We start from the raw sequence: 23,658 nt of genomic DNA, 5'->3' as shown, positions 1-23,658 counted from the left end.
GGTATGGATTATACAGGGAAGTTTGTTTTTCTTGACGAACAAACCTGTGATGGAGTTAAAAAAATAAAATGAAATAAAAACCAGATGTAGAAATTCCTATTTTCAGATAAGGGGCTGCCCAAATGTAATATCAGTAATGATAAAGCCGCATTTCTACAGGTAACCTGATAAAGCACTTCATATACATTACCTCATTAAGTGCTGGAGGTTAGATGATTTGTTCAAGAAGAACTAACAAGTGACAAAGATGGGACTCAAATTTTTCTGACTTATATTTTCCCTTTCTGTGCCAAAAGTAGTCTTAGGAAGTGTGTTGAGGAGAGCCTTCTGTGTACATGAGAGAAGGGGCGGTGTCAAAGAAATATTGCACTGGACATAGTTAAACAGGAAAGAAAGACTTTATTCAAGACTATTGCAATAGGAGAGAAAGAGAGAGACTGAACTCACCTCCACTGACATAAAAAGCAGGAGAGTTTTAAGCTACTACTGGGAAAGTACTGGAGGGCAGTGGGAATGGGAGGGGAAGTTGGTCAATATGTTTAGGCCCCTGTGTTTTCTGATCAGCACTCATTGAAGTTAGGCTTCCACTCTCCCAGACAGACTGGGATACAGGGGCCCTATCTTTGATGGTTCCATTTCAAATGGATGGCTTCCCAGTTCTTGAGAAACATTCCTGGGTAGTAAAATTGGTAAGAAGCTGGTAGATGATTTACATCTCAAGCAAGCAGAGAAATAATTTACAATGTCAAGTTTTCTAAAGTAAATGCTCTAAGAAAAGGATAGTCAAGGACCTACAGTCAGGAAGAAACCTGTCTCAAGTTTAGTCAAGCTGAGGGGAACTTTAAGGCCATCTAGGTCAGAGGGCAGCACCACCTTTCCTTATTCTCCAGGAAGCCAGGTCTCAGATAAAGCTGTCTAACAGGTCACCTAACAGGTGACAGCTTTATCAGAGGACACATGCTAAGTAGCTGGTGGAGGGACTCTGATTTAGATCCTCATCCAGGTGAAGATGACTCCCTCTGCACACTGATATCCCCCTAGGGGGTAAATCCCTGCTGTTTTCTGGCCCTGTCTCCATCTTAGAGGAAAGCATTTACCTAAACGACATGCCTAGGACTAAATGCACCCGCTTCTTCAGGCAAAAACAAGTGTTCAGCTCAGAGACAATTCCATGTGACTTCACAAGAGGGTAGAATGGAGAAGGTGGAAGGGACTCTTGCAGCCTAAAGATAGAACCCAGGGACACAGAGTACCCCCCTTCAGAAATTACCATCATAAAAAGCCCAGCCAGTAAGTACCGGGAAACCTGCCTCATAGAGGAAAATGGAAATCTCCTTGGCTGGCAGTTCAGCTTGCCTAAGGGGCTCTGCATTGCTCAAAGGGGAGGTGACCTGCCCTTAAAATCCAGGCCTCGGAAAGCAGGAGATGAAGGTATTTTATTTTTCCCTGAAGGCTTTGATGTTTTTCAAATAAAAATTTAAAAGATCCACTTCCTTCCCCTGAAGCTTCTTAGCAAAGCAGTGGATTTTCAGAAAAGACTTAGGCCTGGGGGTAGGTGGTCCCTAAAGAGCAGAGCCCTGAAGCCTCTCTTCCCCTTTCAAGCATTAGGATTTTTTGAAACGTTCCTTCCCCAACATCACTCCCACCCCCCTTTTTTTCCCACAGACCTCTTCTTTCATTCTCCAAAGGACGTTACCCCTCAGGTCCTGCTACTCATCTTTCCTGAACCCCAATCCCTCCAAATACCAAGCTTCTCTCATTTCAGTCGGTAGCTGTTTCTCCAGCCTGCTGACTAACTTGGTGTGTGGCAGAGGAGGGAGCTTCTTTGGCCACACGATGGTGCGCGCGAGCCTCCAAAAGCCCGGGCGGCTACTGCTTCTCACACTTCACCCCCTACCCATCCCATCCGTGCCCCAGCGCTGAAGGAGCCGCGCCCCTGGCATTCCCCGGCGGGATAGCGGGGAGCGCGCCTCCGGAGCCTGGGAGGCGGTCGAGCCGCAGCTGCGATCGGCCCGCCGGGGAGGTGCGGCCGGCTGCGGGCGGCTCCGGCTCCAGGCTCCTCCTCCTGCGGGTCCAGCCTTTACCCCCGCACCAAGCCCCCACCCCTCTTTGGCTCGGCTCTGCAAATCCGAGGCTTCCCCGAACAGCCTAGGAGCGGCGGCGGGTGCAACGAAGGGGGTAGAAGGATCGCAGCCAGCCGGCCCCGCCGAGCCCTCGGGCGGCGCTGGAGCAGCCCCGCAGGCGCCGCGGAGTCCGACGTGCCCTTGCATGGCTAGGAGAGGAGAGTAGCCTCGGGAGGCTGCTGGGCAAGGAAGAGGAAAGTGTGCGTGTGTGTGCGCGCGAGAGAGAGTGGGGGCGACAGTTTCTTCTTAGGGCGTAGGAGAGGGCCGGGGAACCAGGGGGCGGCCCCTCGGCGCCCCCCTCGGCGCCTCCGCGGGTTCCCTAGGTTCTCCCGGGGCGGCGCCAGCTCCACTGCACCCTCACCATGGACTTGTGCAGAGTTGGGACGCGCCTCGGCAGTAGTGCGCCGGTGGATGCCCGGCCCTGGGGGTGCGCGGCCGCGCGCGCACGGATGGCGAGGTAGGATGGCTGCCCAGCGCGACCCTTGTCGCCCCAACCCAGCGGCCCCTGGCCGGTGCCGTTGACTCGCCGGAGCGCACAGGAGTGTGGGCGGAGGCGGCCCCGCTGCGCCCGTGCCTTTGGGTGTCGCTTTCCCTCTTCCACCCACTCGCACCTGCCACCGCGCGGATATCATGTCGAAGGCCGCCGGAAGCGCGGCGGCGGCGGCGGAAAGTTGTCCCCCGGCCTCTGCTGGACCATCCGCGGCCGCCGCGGTGGAGGACCTGTCCAAAGTGTCGGACGAGGAGCTGCTGCAGTGGAGCAAGGAGGAGCTGATCCGCAGCCTACGGCGCGCCGAGGCCGAGAAGGTGAGCGCGATGCTGGACCACAGCAACCTCATCCGCGAGGTGAACCGCCGTCTGCAGCTGCACCTCGGCGAGATCCGCGGACTCAAGGTGAGCGCCGGATGGAGCAGGGAGGCTGGGCTCTGCGGGGCAGGGAGCGGGGCGCTCCGGGGAGGTGGGGCCAAGCTAACTTTCCCTCCCTCCCTCCCTCCTTCAACAGGTGATTCTCCCCATTGTCCTGGTCAGCACCCCTTGCTCCCCATCCCCAGCTCTTTGGAAACTTTTCCAAACTTTGGATTTGTTTGGTTCCTTCCTCTTCCCCATATGGTGCGCGCCAGCGTCCAGTTCCCTCTCGGGATCCTCTGTGGGCGGAGGAGCAGGCGCCTAGGATGCTGAAAGGCTGCGGGGAGGTGATGGGCATGCGGAACCTTTAATTTCCTAGGGAGTCTGGAAAATCAGTGATTTGGGGAGCCGGGTGACAGCCTGGAAGGGGAAAAGGAAAGAGGGAGCGAGCGAGGCCAGGACATCTTCACCCTTGGGGTTCCGGAAGACCATAGGGCTGCTCTGGTGCCGCGTCTTTTCTGGAGGGCAGAGGGTAAGGACAGGGTGCTAATGCTGGGCAGAGGGACGCCCAGCAAGAAGCTGCAGGCGCCATCCTCGGAGCTGAAGTGTATCACCCGGTGCAGAAGAGCCTAAGCTCTGCCTTCACGTTTTCTACCTGCTCCTGTGCTTTCTTTCTCCCGAAATTCGGATGGCGTCATCTGGGGTTGCTTGTTCCCTCTGCTCCCAGTTTCCTCCCCAGATTGATTTTAATTCCTTCTAGCATGGGGGAGGGGGAGCAAAGGGTTTGGGAGGCGCAGGGCTTTGAAAGGGTACCCCAAGGGTCAACCTGCGATGCTTGCTTTTTCAGCCAGCACCTCCCTCGTTGCTATTAGGAAAACGAAAAGAAAAACAACAAACAACCGAATCCCCCCATCAACTTTCTCTTCTCCTCGGAGAGCTCTGAGAGTGCCAGCAGTGCCTGCCGGTTGGCTGCGGCATACCGGTGGCGGGGAACCGCCCTGCCGGCGTGCACCACAAAGTTCCTCTCTTCCCCGCCTGCGCTGGTGCCTCCTCGTATTCCTTCCTCTCATTGTTCTGCTTTTGTTTATAGGAAGCCGGACACAAACGAAATCACTGCAGGGACCTTAGGGAGCAAATTCCCGCAGGCACATGCTGTTCTTATCCCCGGTCCACTCCCACCCACTTCTCAGGCGGTAGACACTCTCTTAATTGACTCAGCGCTCCAGCTCTGGGACTCTGGGGCAAAGGGAAGGGGGAGGAGCAGAACGCGAAATGATCACCTGGGTGCTGCGCCCTCTCCAGGTGGAGTCCCCCACTCCCCCCCTTCCCAACTGACTGTCATATAGTTCCTAGAGTGGGTGCAATTAGGAAGGTCCCACAGTCAGAAAAACCCCAAGGCTTACTCTTTTCCTTGGTTTAATTCATTACCAATGGAGTATTTATTAAGTACCAGATTCTTGGGGGATTAGAGACAGACTAGTGTAGCGGTAAGATCATCTCAGAGGTGGGTTTGTATCTAGAATCCTCATTTACCAGGAGGGTGAGCTTAGGTATTTAATTTCTCAGAGCCTCATTTTACTCATCAATAATATGCACATGATAATAACCATCTCCTAGGGGGTTGTGATAATAAGCTATGATAAAGTAGGGGAAGGTTTAACACTGGACTTGACTACAAAAAAATTGTCGTTATTCCCACCAGGAGAGGACATGTAATTGTAAAGCTGTGTGTCTCCAGGATCTGGGTTTCTCAGGCAAAGTTGGAAAAAAGTATAGTTTATAACCCTCCAATTTAATCTCCCACGATTTGAACTATAATGTGACTTGGAAGAGTTTTAAATTAATCAATTAATACTATGGAGCATTGACATAATAGTCAATACTTGAAAATTCTTTCAGTTTGTGTGGATTGACAGTGTGTGCATGGGTGTACCATGTTTCCCCAAAAATAAGACCTAGCCGGACAATCAGCTCTAATGCATCTTTTGGAGCAAAAATTAATATTAAATTAATATAAGACCGGGTCTTATATTACATTATATAAGACCCATGGTATAATGTAATATAAGACCCGGTATTATATTATATTATATTATAATATTATATTGTACTATATTATATAAGACCGGGTCTTATATTAATTTTTGCTCCAAAAGACGCATTAGAGCTGATTGTCTGGCTAGGTCTTATTTTCAGGGAAACAGCGTATATGTGCACTCACATATACCTGGTGCACTCACATGCACTCACATGAGGGGCCTGGTCTTCATTCTGCTAGCCTTATTTAGAGAAATACCTATTACATCAGTTAAGGGTGGTTACATCCCAAGTACAGGTGTCTCCTGGTTGTCTAGGTTTGTGACCGACATTAAAATTTTTCCAGTCCACCTACTTAATGAAGTTCAGAAATGATGGGGGATGGTTACTTTGTGATATAGCCTCTACGACTACTTCCCATTGTCCAGAGAAGCTGCAAGGTGGTATGTCCAAGACCTCTAACCCACCTCTCAGGGGGCTGTGGCAAAGCCCTGCTGAGAGGCCAGTCTTCCCCTTCTCTTCATCATCTCAACTCAGAGCTTCCCTGGACACCCTAGTGACCTATAAATGCGGTTGACTGAATAATTCTGGAAGGAAGGGATTGTTTTTCTTTTCTCTCTCTCTCTCTCTCTCTCTCTCTCTCTCTCTCTCTCTCTCTCTCTCTCTCTCTTTCTTTCTCTGAGGGTTTGGGATTCTCAGTTGAGGACTGTAAATTTAGGGTATTAAGGCCATAACACTTTTTCTTTTTTATGCCCCTTTGTATGAACTACCTTTGAAATTACATCTAAATATTTTCAAGGCTACTAGTTGGTACTGCAGCTGTAGACATAGGAAATGAGAGCATCAGTTCTTTTCCTTTCAGGGGCTTGTGATTCTGTCCAACCACTGGCAAACTAGTTTGTATTTAAACATTTAAAAGGTAGTGCAGTGTGGGACAGTGGAAAGACAAACATTTGGAGTCTGACAATTTTGGTAGCTTGGGCAAACTGTTAACATCTTTAAGCCTCAGTTTCCTCATCTGCTAACTGGGGATATTAATTCCACATTAGGTTTGATGAGGATTAAATGATACATAGATAAAGAAACTCCAGTGAGGTTAAATAGTTTTCTCAAGGTCATACAGATATAAAATGCTCAAAATAGACTGACTTTCTTTTGGCTAGTTGACATTCTCTGGTTCGAATGTGTGGCCCTGAAAGTGGTGGAGAAAGGTGATTAGAGTTCTGATGTTGTGAAGAACTGGATTCCTGAGAACCATATTTGTGCACTGCTGAGCATATACCAACACTTAAGCTGTTCTGGCCTGGAATATCAGGGAGCAGGGAGTGGTTTCAGGGAACTGGATTTCTGTAGATTTTTTATCTGCAGCACATTAATTTTCCTCCTTGCTCCCCAACACAGCAATTCCCTGCCCTGCAATGGTGAAAAATAACAAATTAAAACATTCTTCTTTAACCACAGATACAATACTTGAGAGTCCTACGAATGAAATTTTGGATGATATGCTATGAAGTGGGTTTAATCTTTTAAAAGTCCACTTTAGACGGATAACATCTGGTGGCCTGCGGCAATGTTAAAAAGGACACCTGGTGTTTTGAAAAAGAAGGCCCGAGTCTTAATGTGGCAGATTCGAAGAAGCAGGCTCACAAGGTTATTATTAAGCTGGTTGCTTAGCTGTTCCTCAGAAGGCAAGGGAAATAGCTCAAAAAGTTGGAGAGTTAATAATATTCCCAAGAAAACTGAATATAGGAAGATGGAGCTGTGATAAAGAAAAATGAATGGGCCAACCAACACCCACTCCTTTTTGCCCCGACTGGAATTTTGAGAAGCATATGTTTGACTCCATTTGAAAGTGCATTGACTCCTTTAAGCCCACAGCAGCACAAGTCCTGCTTACTTCCCAGTTTGGGAGAAATCAGGAGTAGTTATAGGATCGTCAAAAGGAAGTATTTTCAGATGGAAATTTCGTTAGATGAAGAACATGACTTGAACTTTTATGAAATGCCAGGATGAAGCTAAATGTGGAGCAATTTCTGAAGCTTAGAAAGATTAATTTTGTTTGAACATTATTTTCTCAAAATATCCACAGCTTCTCATTTCCCCTAAAGCATCCATGTCAAGGGATCATTTATTCTCTTATTACTGTGGACTCTCACGTAGCAGGGGCTTGCTGAAAATAAGTCCTTTCTCAGTAGCTAGAGCTGTATCCTGTTTTACGCTTACGGATTGAAAGGGTTGGTCAGTCTATAAATGTATATTAAGTATTCAGTGTATGCAAGGAACCATGCCAGGTGAGTTAACAGTGCAAAGAGAGATATTGGAATGGACTCTGCTCTCCAGCAGCTAAGACATCTACATTAGAAAAGAAATAAAAATGATGCCCAATACGTGCTCTAGCTCGTGCGTCTAACAGGCATTAAGCAGTGAATGGGAAAGTTCATTCATTCATTCCTTTCATTTATGCCTGGCACTGCTGCATCCCAGGTGCCATTCTAGGGTTGGGGGAGTCTTCTCAGAGGAATCTCTCCTTTTATACGTTCATACGCTGGAGAAGATAGTATTTTCTAGTTGGAAAGCTAGACAAAAATCAGGGTTCCTAATTAGCTGACACAGAGGGGCTAAAATTGGAAAGGCAGGAGAATGCCTTTATTTATTTATTTTCCCTGGCAAAGCGGAGGTGATGGAGGTTGATATGCAGGAGAGATACACATGCAGAGAGTGTTTTTGGAGATCAGTCCGGCCAATGAGAGCCTGGCTTGGAGTGGGTGAGGGAATGGGGCAGACCAAGGCAGGGAGGCCAGGTGAGAGAGGCTTTTAGAAATGCCAGGCCTCAGGTCAGATGGTGGCAATGAGAAGTAAAAGGCATAGATAGGCATTAGAGACAAGGAAACAGAGTTGCTGGTAAAGTCAAGTGTTCGCGTTGGAGTTGAACGCTAAGCTGCACAGAGCCTCTTCTTTCTCAGGCCTTGAACATCACTCCCACCTTCCGCCTCGTGCCTGTCAGGAGGTGCAGGACTTGGTTGGCAGATGTTTTCCAGTTTATTTTCTAGGCAATAGTGGGCAAAGTGTTGGAATTAGTCTGAGTTTAAGAGAATTAAGTCCCCTCTCTGAGTACCTCTGGTTCTGGATTGGATGATGGAGTCAACAAGACCAGAGGTTTTCAGGCTTTGTACAGCAGGGGAAATCTTAGTTAGCTGCCCGTGTTTTACTCCCACCAAACCATGGTGTTAAGAAACTGTTATCTCTTTTACTACATGTGTGAATGGAGAATCAATGGGGACTTCATAATTAATTTAAAAATTTCTTGGTTGCAAGTATTAGGTTGGTACAAAAATAATTGTGCTTTTTGCAATTATTTTTAACCTTTTAAAACGCAATTACTTTTGCATCAACCTAATATCTATCGTAGGGGTACAGTGTACTGGATAAACAGAGGTGAACAGAGTATGTGGTTGGGGGTGGGGGTCTCCATTGTCATGACTCTAGTGTGGTGAAGATGGAGACATGAGTAATAGCCACATTCAACCATATGTCATCTAACCATATGTGATTACAAATTGTAATATGTACAATGGAGGGGAAGTCTAAGGGGTACGGGTAGAGCATAGAAGGGAATTTCCTTTCGATTAGGGATAGTGGTCAGGAATGGTCTCTGTCGGGAAGTAACATGAATTGAGACCTGAAGGTTGTGTAGAAGGCTGGGGTAAGGCAATGCAAGTGAAAAAGGGGAAGGGCTTATCCCTTGAGACCCTGAAACAAAGCCAGTGTTGGTGTGGCTCAGTGAACGATGGGAAGGGAATGTTCTCATCTTCTCCACTGCTACCATGTGTCCAAGCCACCATCATCTCCCTCTATCTGGACTAGCCTAGTAATCTCCTAGCCGGTCTCTGGGCTTCTACCTTATCCTGTCTCCCTGTCTTTTACCCATCCTCCCACTCTCTCCCCTCCACCCCAAGCTAGTGTGTTTTTCACACAGAACTATGGTGATTCCTTACACAATGAATCATATCATGCCACTCTATCTTGGCTTGTCGACAGTCCAAAGTACTTCCCGTGGCCGACAAGGACCTATATTACCTGGTCCCTGACACCTCTCAGACCTCCTTTCCCAGCTCACCTTCTTCCCCTTCTTGCTCACCTCACTTTTAGCATGCTGGCTTCACTGCAACTTGAGCCACATTTGTCTTGGGGCTTTTATACTTGCCCTTCTCTCTGCCTGGGATCATCTTCTCTCAAATGTTTGCTCCTTAATTTCACCCAGGTCTTTGCTCACATGTTTTCCTTCTCAGCAGAAGTCCCTTCCCTTAAAAAATACTATACTTTAATCTGCTTTAGTTTTCTTCCCAGCACCGTTCACCACATGGCGTCATGTTCTATTCCTGCTTTTTGCCAGTCTTTCCTACCGGAATGAAAGTCATAGGATATCAAAGTCTTTCCTGTGCCCACTGATGCATCACAGCATCTGAACTGGTACCTAGCATATAACAGAGGCTTACTAAATGTTTGTGAATGAACCAATGACTCACCATTCATGCTGGAGAAGTAGGCTGGGTCATAGGACTAGGGCCTTGTGAGGCTTGAAGGATTTTGCACTTTATCCTAAGGGCAGTGAGAAGCTATTAAGGGTTTTAAGTCTGGGAGTGATGAGATGAGATAAATGTTGGAAGTAGAGTTCAGAAGACTTGTTTGGCTCGGAAGTAGAAGGCAAGGGAGAAGGAGACGTCAGGCATAACTACAGGTTCTTATGCAGAGCAACAGGATGGGTGGAGGTGGCATTTGCTGAGAGCTGCAATTTGGGGAGAGGAGTCTGACTATCACTCAAGAGCTCAGCATTGCTTGTGTTGCTTGTGTGATGCCTGGGAAATGTGCAGGGGGTATAGCAAGTGGGGGTTAGATGTGCAGGGCTGAAATGCCACTAGAGGGCAATTGTGCTGTTCCCTTGTGGGGGGGTTGGGGCTGCGTATCCCAGTCATGGTCCGAAAAACTAAGCGGTGCTTGTTGTTTGTGCTGATCAAAGGCCTGTTGCTTCAGAACTTTTCAGCATTTCACAAGTCTCAAGGAGCCATCTTTCTCCCTTGATGGTGAGACAGGGGTGAGACTTTTTTTTTTTTTTACTGATTTCCTGTTAATTAACAGGCTGCTCCTTAAATACTGACAGGATGACCTTGCACAAGAGAAGCTTTGCTGAGGTCCACTTTTCTGTAAAACAACAGTAATAATCTTTACCCCTTAAGTGTTTTGGTGAAAAATAGATGCAATAATACATGTACAGCATTAATAATTAGACAGGAGGATAACCAATACCTATTATTTTTATTTTTATGGATAGCTACAAACCTGAAGCTTCCTCTCACCCTCTCACCTCCTCTCCTAACATTACAGAGAATTCACTTATTCTAGGCTCTCTCGTTTTAGGGTGGGAAAGTCTAAGCCTGACAAATCTTCATATGTGTACCTTTCTTGCATGGTTGTATCTCTTTTTTCAGGATATCAACCAGAAGCTCCAGGAGGACAACCAGGAACTGAGGGACCTCTGCTGTTTCCTGGATGACGACCGGCAGAAAGGCAAGAGGGTGTCCCGGGAGTGGCAGAGACTGGGCCGCTTCACGGCTGGAGTGATGCACAAGGAAGTGGCCTTATACCTGCAGAAGCTGAAGGAGTTGGAGGTGAAGCAGGAGGAGGTGGTGAAGGAGAACATGGAGCTTAAGGAGCTCTGCGTGCTGCTGGATGAGGAGAAGGGCGCGGGCTGCGTGGGCAGCCGTTGCTCCATCGACAGCCAGGCCAGCCTGTGCCAGCTCGCTGCCTCCACAGCGCCCTACGTGCGGGATGTGGGTGACGGCAGCAGCACCTCCAGCACCGGCAGCACCGACAGCCCGGACCACCACAAGCACCATGCGAGCAGTGGCAGCCCCGAGCACCTGCAGAAGCCCCGCGCGGAGGGCAGCCCAGAGCATGCCAAGCACAGGAGCACCAGCCCCGATCATCTGCAGAAGCCCAGGGCCTCCAGCACTCCAGAGCACCCCAAAGCACTCAAAGGACCCAGCCCTGAGCACCACAAACCCTTGTGCAAGGGCAGCCCCGAACAGCAAAGGCACCCGCACCCAGGGAGCAGCCCGGAAACGCTGCCCAAGCATGTGCTGAGCGGCAGTCCGGAGCACTTTCAGAAGCACAGGCCCGGGGGCAGCCCCGAACACGCCAGGCACAGCGGAGGGAGCCCTGAGCATCTTCAGAAACATGCCCTCAGTGGGAGCCTGGAGCATCTACCTAGAGCCAGGGGCACTAGCCCAGAGCATCTCAAACAGCATTATGGGGGGAGCCCTGATCACAAACATGTGGGCGGAGTTGGAGGCGGAGGCAGCGGAGGAGGCAGCAGAGAGGGTACCCTCCGAAGGCAGGCGCAAGAGGAAGTGTCACCCCATCACCGGAACCTCTACAGTGGCATGAACGGTGGGTCAGTACGTGCTGGGGAAGTGCTTTGGCTGGGGCAGCTCTGAATTTGGCTGCATTGCTCTGAACGCTGAAGGGCTTTCCAGACAGATTAGAAGGAGCAGGCTCTCGCTAGGGCGTGGGTTGAGGGAGGTGCAAATGTTTTCCCTCAAATGTGTGTTTCTTCCCTTTGATTTGTTTTAGTTTATAGTTATCAGTCAAGTTAACTTGGAGAAGATTAGGAATGAAGGGTTAGGGGAAGGAGAGGGTCAATAATTACGTGGGACCCTGAGTAGTCAGGGTGATATCTGTGGCTATTGTAGATAAAAACAGAACCTTTGGAAGGTTCTTCCGTCTTGAACTTGAGCATTTTCCAAGTTGTGTGCAGTTTCCTACTGGGGCTCCCTTGTGGAACAGATGACTAAAAGATTTTTGAATCCATTTAACAGTTTATGTATAGGAAGAAATGAATATTTATTATGAAAAACAATAACATCATTAAAAAGGAAATATGGCGTCCCTAAACAGGCTTGCTGATTGTTATCTGAATGCCTATAAATATGCCTTACTTGACCTTGGAGATTTTTTTCATGGTGTTGGGGGCCTTAGTGTGAATTTGTCACTTTATTTTGCACCTAGAATGCATCAAATGATTCTCTTCCCTACTCATTCCAAACCCACCCAATTCTCTTCTAAACTCCCTGAAACATATTCTGAAATGCATGCTCTTTTACATTACAAGAGACATCTTTTCCGGATGTTTAAATGTTCTTCTTTAAAATATACAGATGTGTTTGGACACTCCTTTGGTTTCCAAAGCATAACATCCGCTGCATTTGCTGATGTGGCTCTAAACCTGAGTTTTTCAACCTTTTGGAAGAGGCTTAGTTTTCTGCATCTTGGTTTTGAAACCACTTGAATAGAGAGAAAAAAATACTTTAAAAACAAACAAAAACGCCCCTTACAGTCCTTTCATGTTACTTACGGTTGAGTTGGAACTAAAACGATTGGTTTTATACACTGTGGGTTTTTTTTCATTTAAAATATCTGAGGTTTTTCACTTTATATAAAAGCTGTTCCAGAGTCATGTGCAGTCAACTCTGAGCAGTGGCGGCTTCCAATTTTAGCAGTGACACAATGGGGTAAATTTTCAATATTGTCCTTGGGGATTTACCTGTTGGATTCCATTTCATCCTAATCCTTTTCTTGTGGTGCTGAAAATTGACTCTTGAATCCTGGCTTCTAATGCATCCAATGTTCTTTTATGCGCCAGTGGAACTAGAAAGAAAGGGTGGGAGAGATAGGATGCTGCTTTCTGGGTTGTGTGTGCTGGGAAGTGAAGGCTGGGAGAAGCCAGTTCACCTGTTGTGTTGAAGCCTCCTGGCTGGCTGGCTGGGGCTGTTACCAAGTTCATTGGTCCTTCATTCACTCTTTCCAGGTGAGGCAGAGATGCTGCCCCAATTGCTGTGGGCAGCCTTGGCTGCACAGTTCTCACAGGAGACGAATGTCATTTAAAAAGATATTTTGGTTGTGTTGCTATGTGAGATGGGTCATTGCCATGAAGCTTGTCTTCAGGGGGTAGGGGGTGAACAGGAAGGTAAAGTTAATGACTTTTCCATTTTTTGATTACTTTTTAATGAGCATGAGAAGTAAATGTGTGCACTATTTTAAGGAAACTTTGTATCTTGAACCAAAAAGAAAAAAATGACTTAGGAGCAGGAGGTTCACTCACTATAAACAATTCTTTACAAAAGGGCTTTTTAAAATAAGGAACTCATTTAGTTTAATCAACATGTAATTTAACGTAGAAGCTTTTAGGTGCGACTTTTAAAGAATACCTGGTGTAAAGTAAGGTATGTCGCTAGATAAGATGACATTATATCGTGGCTTATTGTCTGGATTCAGATAAACTTCGTGGGTCAGGCAGATGTTTTTTAAAATTTAACAATTTTAAGTTAAAAAGTTTGATGTTGCAAGGTGCATTATTAGAATGACACTCTACTGCTTTACTTTTCTCAATCTTGAGTGACAAATCTGTTGACAGTTGATATCCTCACCAAAGTATATTTGTAAGTACATTTGTATTGCATTTTTATTTGAGTAATTAATTGGAAAATGAAGTGGCACACTGAACTATTTATGGATCATCAGTCTATAAACTTGGGCATTGGTAGCTTGTATTTATGCTGCCATTACAAATTAATTTTTGGTATGAATTATAAGACATGAGCTTTTATATTTATAAATCCCCATACACGTTGGTTGAATCATTGACTTGTAAACAAATAGGAATCAGTAGCAAGGTTAATCTCAAATTGCAGATTTGCTGAATCATTTACAGAGTCATTCTGTTTGGAGTTGGTGTGAGATATGAGTGTTTTGGATGAGCACTTGCATGTGTGAGCAAAAAGCAGGTGAAAGCAAGTGGGAAGTGTGTCAGGATTATGGTACAATGAAATAGAGATGGTGGGATATTGTCCTGCTTGTAAGGATATGCATTCCCTCCAGAAAGACACACATATACTCACTGAGGACACATTAGTGAGAACGATTGCTATTTTAGTTGACTGTGCCTTGGGCATCTTTAAATCTTGTGCCTTCAACTACAAACGCAATGCAGGAAGTAGTTGATGAACTTGACCTCCAAGAATATCCTTTGGTTAAAACAGTTGGCTTAATTTCCAACTGGATGCAAAGATGAGTTTTAGGTATTTTTCCTCTCTTAAAAATATCCAAGGCTGTAGATAGCCATTTTTAAATTAGTAGCTGATTAAGAAAACAATAAAAGCATTGACAAAACAAACAGAAAAAAGTCTCTAAATTGAACAAAATGCTCATGAATTCATTTACTTAGTTAGAAGTTATTAAAGTATTTCTTTTCAATTTGTAGAAAGTTCCAGTTGCAAAGAGGAAGTAGATTCAACCCTTATCACATCTAGACATTAAGGCATTTGTTCATTCAGGTTCTTGCTGTATTCCAGATTTGTAAATTAAGTAATTGAATAGCCACTTCTAGCTATAAATGTACAAAAAATGATAACCTTTTTGAGAATGGGGGATTCATTTACCTGATTCCATTGAAATCTGAGGTTGGATTGAAATTTTTTAGATGAAAGTGTTCCCTTCCACAATGTGATCAAAGGGTTTTGCTTCTAGATCTCAGCGGGCAGGTCTTTATATTTTAACAGATAACTTTTTAGCCAAAGTCATGGATGTTGTGGATGATTCAGGTTCTTCGAGCAGTAATGACTCTACTTTATTGTTAACCTTCCAGACAAAGATGAGTCTGATCATCAGATCCTTACAAATAGTCCCCACATGGACCATTAAGAATCCAGAGGAAAAATAATAAAAATAGTTTTATTTTAATTCTAGAGGCACATATTTCTGGTTATCAGCAACTGAGCAGGAATAAAGAGAAGAAACATTACTCTTTATTTTATTGTCTTTTTTCTCCTAAAAACATTGCTTAATTATCTTTAATTTGACATTTTTGAGCATGTTTCACTGAACAAATAGCTACAGGCCCTTGTTCAACATCATTTTAGTATATATACATGAGGAAATTATTCATTTGTGTTAGACAAGGTCCATTTAGAACTACATTTGGCCTTGCCAGATGGAGTGTCAGAGTTGTAAGTCTTCCTCCTGAAAGCTTCTTTCTGCTTCTTGTCTTCTTTTGTGAGAGTATCCCTAGAGATAGAAAGAGCAGGCTGTTTCTCCACCAGCTCTTTCTCTAGAGCAGGATTTCTCAGCAGCAGCACTATTCACATTTGGAACCACATAATTCTTTGTTGTGAGGGGGTTGTCTGTGTTTTAGGAGATTAAGCAGCACCCTTGGCTCTAGCTACAAGCCACCCCCAGTTGTGACTAATTAAAAATTTCTCCAGATCTTACCAAATGTTCCCAGGGCATAGGGAGTGGGCAAAATTGCCCCAATTCAAAACCACTGCTTTACAGCAGTGCTTTCTATCTGGCTGCAGATTAAAATCACTGTGGTAGCTTTGAAAAAATACCAGTGCCTCAGCCCCACACTCAGGGGCAAATTGAATTAGTCTGGCACTGGGCCCAGGCATGTTGCAAAAAGAGCTCCTCAGGTGTTTCTAATGAGTAGACCCCGTGAAACCCACTGCCCTAGGTGAGTGGTGGTTATATAAGATGGGTTTGTGTGAGGGAAGCTCTCAAACACCCAAGCTTCCTGGGAACAAGGAAGTCAACTTTTTTCTTTGCTGAACTCCAGGACTCAGAAGGACTGACCCCAGAAGGTATTGTAACATGTTACCCCTCTCAACCCCAGATTAAAGCTATCTGATAATGCACTTTGTGGGGGTATGTGTTGAAAATTTGAGTTTTGGCGGGTGGGATTGTTAGGGGAATTTGGGGAAACTCTGGCATCTAAGTAGTTCAAGACTACTTTTTAAAGCCTTCACATCCAGATGGTAAAAGAAGAACATGGGTTTCAAGCCCATATATAGTAGATGCCAATGGTGCATGTATATCATGCGATTTCTGCAATGCTAATGCATATTTCCCACAAGAGAATACTGCATGTTCAATCTCTCAGTTTACAGGTTTTACCCTGGGTTTTAAGACTGCTCCTTATTCTCTGTTGAAGTTATTAATGAGTGAACAAACAATGCTGATAATACAAAATGGCCTTGTTTAAGGGCCATTTTGTTTAAGGGGTAGGAAGCTGTGTGTGGAAGAGCCCAGCAAGATTTCTCTGAAGCAAGGCTGTCTGTGAATTAAGTAATGGTGCACTATGGCATGAATAACTACTCTCATAAATTTTGTATTTTGCTTAGAAAAAGTCAGAACATCATTTATGAATGAATTTGGACAATAGAAATTGAATGTCTCTTGGGAGAAAATTTTCAACAGTTACAGTTTACTGGAACTGATTTTGATTGAGGACTTCTGAGGATATTTTCTATTGTGTGAACTGACACAGAGATAGTTAAAGAACTAGATAATAGTTTTTGATCTTAACTTTAATGTGGTGATTTGGTAGCCTTATATCCATTTTGATAGGACATCAATTTAAGAAGTTTTAAAAAATCGTAAATTATTATATGATACTTTGTGCAAATTGCAATTATCATAATACATTAGAATACACTTATTTAATGACATAAAAATTAATATTGAGAATATTTTGTAATTTCTTAAACTATATCTGTAAGGCAAACTGTAATTGGAAAGCCTGGATGGCTTAAAAGGTGTTTTCTAATAGAATGTAAGTTTTTCAACTCCACTGGCAATAATAGTACAAAGCTGTAAGCATTCTTTAATTTAGGGGATTCTTTTCACCTTTCTCCAAATGGGATTTTCTATATCTATAACCTATATGTTATATATATGTCTGTACATATATATTTTAATAACTTTAATATTGCATCTGAACAAGGTCAAACATTAAGTTGACTGGTTCTGTTAAGTTAAACAAATGTTCAAATGTATCCAGTCACATAAGCCACTTGTTGCTATGAAGTCAACCCGAAATCCTATAGTTGTGTCATTTCGACTCAATTGAAATAAATGTTTGTTATATATATTAGGCTGGCACAAAAGTTATCGTGGTTTAAATGGTTAAAAATAATGCAAAAACCGCAATTTCTTTTGCACCAACCTAATACATGTTTTAAAGGATAAGGCTTTACTTGTGTAGCACCACCATTGGGCCAGTGTATGCTTGAAGTAATTTTATCAGACTGAAATTTATGACCTTAAGCTCTAAAACTTCTCAAATTTTAGCCACTTCTAATGTTTAGAGACCCCAAGGACTCTTATGCTAGATGGAACTGTGAGTCCCTACATTAAATAGCCCCAGGTGGCGATTCTTTTTTTAAAGATCTACTTTTAGATAATAGATGTTCAGTTACTTCAAGTACCAGTGTGCTGTTAGGAGTATTCTTTGCTGCCTTCAGCTGGCCTGACTTTAACTCACCTTCTCACTGTTGTTTCTAAATTCCATTCTGCTGTTGCTAATGGTTGGTCTGGAAAGTGAATACCTACGCTGAACAGAGATGTTAAAATGTCCTTCTCTGAATAAAGTGCATGACCTTTAGTGCATGGTCTATGTGTCTTGAGTCTGTAAGTATTCTTGCTTTCTAAGGTTCATTTTTGCGTATTTTTTTGGGTCTTGAGTATGCTTAAGAAAACTTAAGTATTTCTGTAAGAATTCAGAACTGTTTGCTTCTTGGGTCCTTTGGCATAACCAATTTGCCTTTAATAATACTTTAATACATAATATGTAGGGCAAGCATTTGTGTACATTTGAGAAAATTATTTTGAATTTGATTCTGGGAAATATTAAGAATAGTTTCAAGTTCTGAAATGGGCTGATTTTCAAGAATTCTGGGAAATTTGGGATTCAATATCAAGAATAGACCATGAGACACTTGAGAATACAGATATGAAATCTCAGCTCTAATTTATAAGAGTCTCTAATCCGCAAAAGAGTTACCGCTCCTCCTGACATAAATTGCCTCCTTTTCAGAGTGCTATTCAAGAGTTCTCAATAGAAAGAGTGGCTGCTCTTTCGGAGTCAGAGGATCCTTAAGCCACAGAGAGGCAGAAGAGGTGTTTAGGAAGGGAAATGGCAGAGGAACAGCAGGTTGCATTATCGTCCTTATAAGGGCAATACTGGTTTGTCCTCCCTGGGTAAAAGGTGATACCTGAGTTATTCACACGTGGTTGAGTCATTTACAATTTTCACGTAACAAAGAGATATGCATTATAGAACTTCGTACTTGAATCTTTATGGAAAGGTATAGCAAGTCTGGGAACTTGGTCTTGGCTCTGGATTGAAACTAGGCACATATTCAATTACCAGAGGAAAGTATTTATTAGTTTTTTTTTCTTCTTCATGTCTTCAGTTATTTAAGCCTTCTGTAGGCTTTTTTATGAGCCAGAATATGTTAGGGATAAAGGCTGGGTTTGGTGATTGCTCAAAGATGATATTTCAACTGTTCATGTTCTCTCTCTACATACAATATTTAGTGTTCTTGTATGTATATTTAATAAAACATTAAATTAATTGAATTTGAAGATATTGAATGACTTTTTAAATACCTTTTTACTTTCATTTTCAGCTACATAAAGGAACGTGAATTCTTACATTTTAAAATCTTGCAAACAATATTTGTAGCACCATTTATGCCTGTTGCTATGGTTGAAGGGTGAATGTTTTAGTTAACTTTTGATAACCAAGAAATCAAAGGTGCTCTCTAATGCTTCCTGAGTGAGCTGGCTTTTCTGCTCAGGTGTGTTTATCGTTGCTTTAAACTCAGGATTTTGTCTTCTAGCCTTGATTATAAAGGAAACTAAAAGGTCTTCTTATCTTCTATTGTGGAGTCTTTTGGATTTCAGGGGAAATTCCTGATCTGAGCTGTGTGTAGCTTCCTGCGTGTCCATAATAGCTAGTTGGTTCAAAAATGATGAGAAGCATCAATTGCATTTGGGGTAAGGTTTGTGTTTTCTTACCAGTAGAAAAAAAATAAACAATTAGTGAATATTTACTATATACACACATATACATGCATGTGTATAGGAATGTATTAGTTCAGTTAATTGAAAATGGATTTTAATGCTAAAGCATAGAAAGAAATTAGGACATTAAGTTGAATTTAGTTCAAGAAGTCATGGAATCAAGGTGACTTAAATCTGTAATGTACTGTACATTTTATCCGGTTCCAGTTTCCCATTTTCTGAATGAGAACATGGACTTATTTTCAGTGAACTTCCCAAGACCAGTTGCCAAGTTAGTAGAAGACTAGAATCAAGATGACTACCAGGGAATGGAATCAGTTTTATAAGGAAGACATTTAATTTTCTAGATCTTGAGGCCACTTGAAGTAGGGGTAATGTTAATAATAAAGACCCTAAATGGAATAAAGAACCATTCTTTTCCCTATACCTGTTGGAAATTCCAGAAAACCAGAGACTTGCAATGATGAGAATGAGACAAGAAGAAATGTCAGTAGACACTGGCCTGGTGATTTAGGAGGTGAGCTTGCGTCTATTGCCTGGGAATCCCTCGTTGGGCCAGATGGGGTGTACAGTTCACAGCTAGTGGACAACTACTGAACTGTGTTCTTAGTAGGAGGAATATTTGTCCTATTTGCCTGAGAGGCCAGCAGTCTCACTACCTGTTTTCCTCCCACACAGACGCTTTCCACTCTAAGACCACATTCCTTCCAGATAAACATTCTGTGAAGATGGACTGACCTTAGTCCTGTCCTCACACATCCACTTGTACTCATAGCCAGAATGCTGGGAGAAGTGTCAGCTCTGGACTGCTAGAAACAGAAGGGAAAGAGACCAGGAGCAAAGGAATGGGCCAGATGGCAGCACCAACTGCTCTCAAGGAGTTGTGTTTTTTAATAACTCAGCTAATTGCAAACAAAACTAATTAAGCCAGTTATTCTGATTTATGCTACTATAGACAGAAGTAAAGTATACATAACATTACACTTTTGATGGCATTTAAAAGGTCAGAAAATCTGAGTTGGCAGATTTCTCTGCAAAGCATGCTGGACTATTGAACCACTTTTGAGAATTCAAATTAACCATGCTCGTTAATTCAGCATCTCTTCTATTTCCCTAGACAGCAAGTGCCAGTTTACCATTCACCCAAACAGAATAATAAGACCCTGAAAAGCGAGTCATTAGTCATATCTGTAGATGATGGATTAGACAGAACTAACAGGGAAGTGAGCTAAGAGTCAACTTAGAGTGAGAAAGAGAGAATGAAAATAGCAGACTAAGGTGGTGTGAGGGAGACAATGCCATGAGGAATTTTAAAGGATCTGTCTGTTTGGCAGTGCAGGCTGTGAATGGGCACCTGTGTTATGTTGAATGGCAAGGCAGTCTTCTTCATTGTTACAGGAGCCAACCAGAAATGTCTTGGCTCTACAGCCAAGGAGGAAACTGGCTGAATTTAGCTGCTCATTTTACATATGAAGGCACTTTGGGAAAGAACACATTTACAGTTATGATCAATTAAAGGTCTAGATATAAATATTATCCAGGTGGTTTGCCATGAATCTCTCCCCCAGTATAGTGACTTTCATGAGAAACAGTTTGGAATTAAGTTTCTCAAAATTTGTAGAAGGATAGGCTTGAAAATTGCTTATTTTTACAGTGTTCCTGTAGCACTTAAAATGGAGACCAGTACTTCAGTCCTTCTTACCCTAAAACTATGTGCCGTGTGGTTTTCACCCTTAATTTCTTTGGCTTTATCCTGTTGCAGTTTCAGAATTGTCCACTTTGGGGTTTATTGGCCTACCACAGAAATCTATCTTTGATGGAAACATTATCCTGTCCAGAATCTGTACAGCCAAGTATATATACAATAGGCATTCATTTTTAAAAAGAGAGCAAGGCTGGTACTATTGTATCTATTATAGAGCATATCTAGTTATTTTTCTATTTGTGGTATCTGGAATTTCACACATATATTAAAGTAATATATAGATAGCTATCCTTAAATTGGCATGTGGTATCCAATCTTTATTTATGGTTGTAAAGCAGTGAAACAATTTTATAAACCTCCTTCAGTCAAAATCCATTTTAATTGTGAATAAAAGTGATATGTATCTTAAAATATTTCAAAACAATTTACATTTTTCATGGAGTTAAATAGTGTAATGCACTAACTTTATTTTATTTTAATTTTTTAAATTTATGGGGGTAGCACTGGTTAATAACATCATAAAAATTTCGGTGTACAACTTTGTAATACGACATCTGTATAGTCCATTGTGTGCTCAGCACCTAAAGTCGCCTTCCATTACCATGTATTTGACCCCCTTTACTCTTTATCCTCCCCCTACTTGCTTCCCCTCTGGTAACCACCATTCTGTTGTCTGTATCTGAATTTGCTCTTTGTTTTGTTTGTTGCCTTTTGTTTTATGTCCCCCATATGAGTGAAATTATACGATTCTTGTCCTTTATCATCTGATTTGGCCTAATACTCTCAAGATCCATCCATATTGTTGGAAATGGCAATATTTCACTTTTTTTATGGCCGAGTAGTATTCCAGGGTATATATGTGCTACATTCTTTATCTAGTCATCTGTCAAAGGACACTTGGGTTGTTTCCATGGCTGTTGTAAATAATGCTGCAGTGAACATAGGGGTACATGGAGCTTTCCGAGCAAGGGTTTTCAAATTTTGGGGTAGATACCCAGAAGAGAGATTGTTGGATCATATGGTAATTCTAGTCTTAATTTTTCAAGGAACCTCTGTACTGTTTTCCATAGGGGCTGCACTAATTTACATTACCACCAACAGTGTATGAGGGTTCCCTTTTCTCCATATCCTCTCCAACTTATGCTTGTTTTATTGATTATAGCCATTTTAACAGGTATGATGTGGTATGTCATTGTGGGTTTGATTTGCATTTCCTTTATAGCTAATGATATTGAGCATTTTTTCATATATCATCTGTTGGCCACTTGTATGTCTTCCTTGGAAAAATGTCTGTTTAGGTCTTCTACCCACTTTTAATCAGATTATTTGTTTTTTTGTTGTTGAGTTGTGTGGGTTCTTTATATATTTGGGATATTAGCCCCTAATTGGAGGTATCATTTGTAAATATCTTTTCCCATTTCGTTGGTTGCCTTTTTTATTTTGTTGGCAGTTTATATTGCTTTATGTTGCAGAAGTTTTTTATTTTGATGTAGTCCTGTTCATTTATTTTTGCTTGCCTTTAGAGTGAAGTTTGCACTAACTTCTTAAAGAGCATCATGGCACACTCTGCCCAGCTGGAGATTTGGATATAGAACTGGCTTTGCCTCTTTCTTGTTGTGTGACCTTTAGCACACCACCAACTTCTGTGGGCAAAACAGTGTAAGGAGCTGGAAAAAGAGGTATTCTAAGTCAGTAGTCCCAGAATTTGGATTTCACTGATGTGTAAACCCTGAGGAAAAAAACCTGGGATTGCCAACTTTTTTACCTTTGTTAGATATGGATAGCAAATTAATAAATTAATAAAAATTAATCTTTATCTACTGACACCATTCATAAAAGATCATTTGAATATTTAAAAACAGAAAAAAATATATATTTACTAAAGGTTAGTCTTTCTCCCCAAAGAAACAGCAACACTGGCAACATTTATCTATTAAACATTTTTTTTTTTTAAATAATAATGATAACCTGGGGTTCAGAAATGCAATACAAAATGAGGTTTTGAGGCCTTATTTTTATCCCAGCCATTGTAGAAAATCTGGTTTCACACAGGATTATATGTTGATAAACAGAATCCACGGTGTTAACTCAGTTTCACTTTGTCAGAGTCTGGGCGAACGGATGGAAGCCAGGAATCACAACCCATGTACTGCTACCAGCTTCTCTCTCCTCCTTTTACAGGACAGAAAGAAAGGTGATTCATCCATCAGCTTTTGGGGTCTGACCAACATACATTGGGAGCTCTTCTCCTTGTTTGCTACCCCACCCAGTTTCCTCCAGAGGTTTTGCAGTTGGGCCGAGGCTCCTAACAGGAAGCAGTGAAGACATTATCTAAGAGGGATTCTGTGCTTAGGTGACAAGTTTAATGTGCATGGCTCGACCTGAGACCCATTAGGCTAACTCCTCTCTCTGCGCCACTGTGCCTTGGAGGGAACTTGTCAGGAAGGGTTGCCAGTTCTAACAACGTCAGAATGGACCCAAACCCTTTGAAGTGGCAAGTGAGTGGCAACACCTCATCACTGAACAAGAAGCTGAAGAGGCTCTAGTGGAGGTGACTTGGGATTTGTAGAGTTCTAAAATCCGTCTGATGTTAGGTTTCTTCTGCTTGGGCAGGTCTCAGAGGGCAGACTGCTAACGTGCTGGCTTTGTTTGAAACACACAGTCTGTGTTTAGACTCTTATGTATTTTCCCATGCTGTTCAGTGGGGTCGATCTCTTGAAAATCAGAATGAAGGATTCCATTTTCTACTCTACTGTAGACTGGATATTCTTGAGTCTCCTTCCCAACCTTGTATGTGATGGGAGAGTGTGTCTGTCAACTAAAGTTTGGAAGACAGTAAGCCAATGACAACGCATTTGCACAAAGCTTTTCATGTGCTTTTGTTATATCCCATCTAACCACATTTTAATGGTCTTTTCCTTTGGGCGGAAGATAAGGCATTCTCTTCTTTCTTTGGCACTTTAATTCTATTACTTTGCAGCTAGTGTTTGAACTGGTGTGGAGTAAGGCTCTAAAGTGAAATTGCAAGTATAA

The 23,658-nt window shown here is 42.9% G+C and overlaps 1 protein-coding gene across 7 annotated transcripts in view; it reads left to right on the top strand.

Moving 5' to 3' along the window:
* The first annotated feature begins 1,944 nt into the window (after window positions 1-1,944).
* Window positions 1,945-23,658, top strand: part of CCDC85A (coiled-coil domain containing 85A) — a 176,991-nt gene continuing 155,277 nt past the window's right edge. For all 7 annotated transcript variants that reach the window (XM_081068071.1, XM_081068069.1, XM_081068070.1 and 4 more), the window contains exons 1-2: window positions 1,945-3,014; window positions 10,490-11,450. In XM_081068071.1, the coding sequence (XP_080924197.1) occupies window positions 2,754-3,014; window positions 10,490-11,450 (1,222 nt within the window). In that variant the 5' untranslated portion in view covers window positions 1,945-2,753. The remainder of the gene's footprint in view (window positions 3,015-10,489; window positions 11,451-23,658) is intronic.

The sequence above is a fragment of the Rhinolophus hipposideros genome (assembly GCF_964194185.1).
Source record: "Rhinolophus hipposideros genome assembly, chromosome: 12".
In the NCBI taxonomy this organism is placed as follows: Eukaryota; Metazoa; Chordata; class Mammalia; order Chiroptera; family Rhinolophidae; genus Rhinolophus; species Rhinolophus hipposideros.
This window is presented reverse-complemented; position numbering and strand designations above follow the sequence as displayed.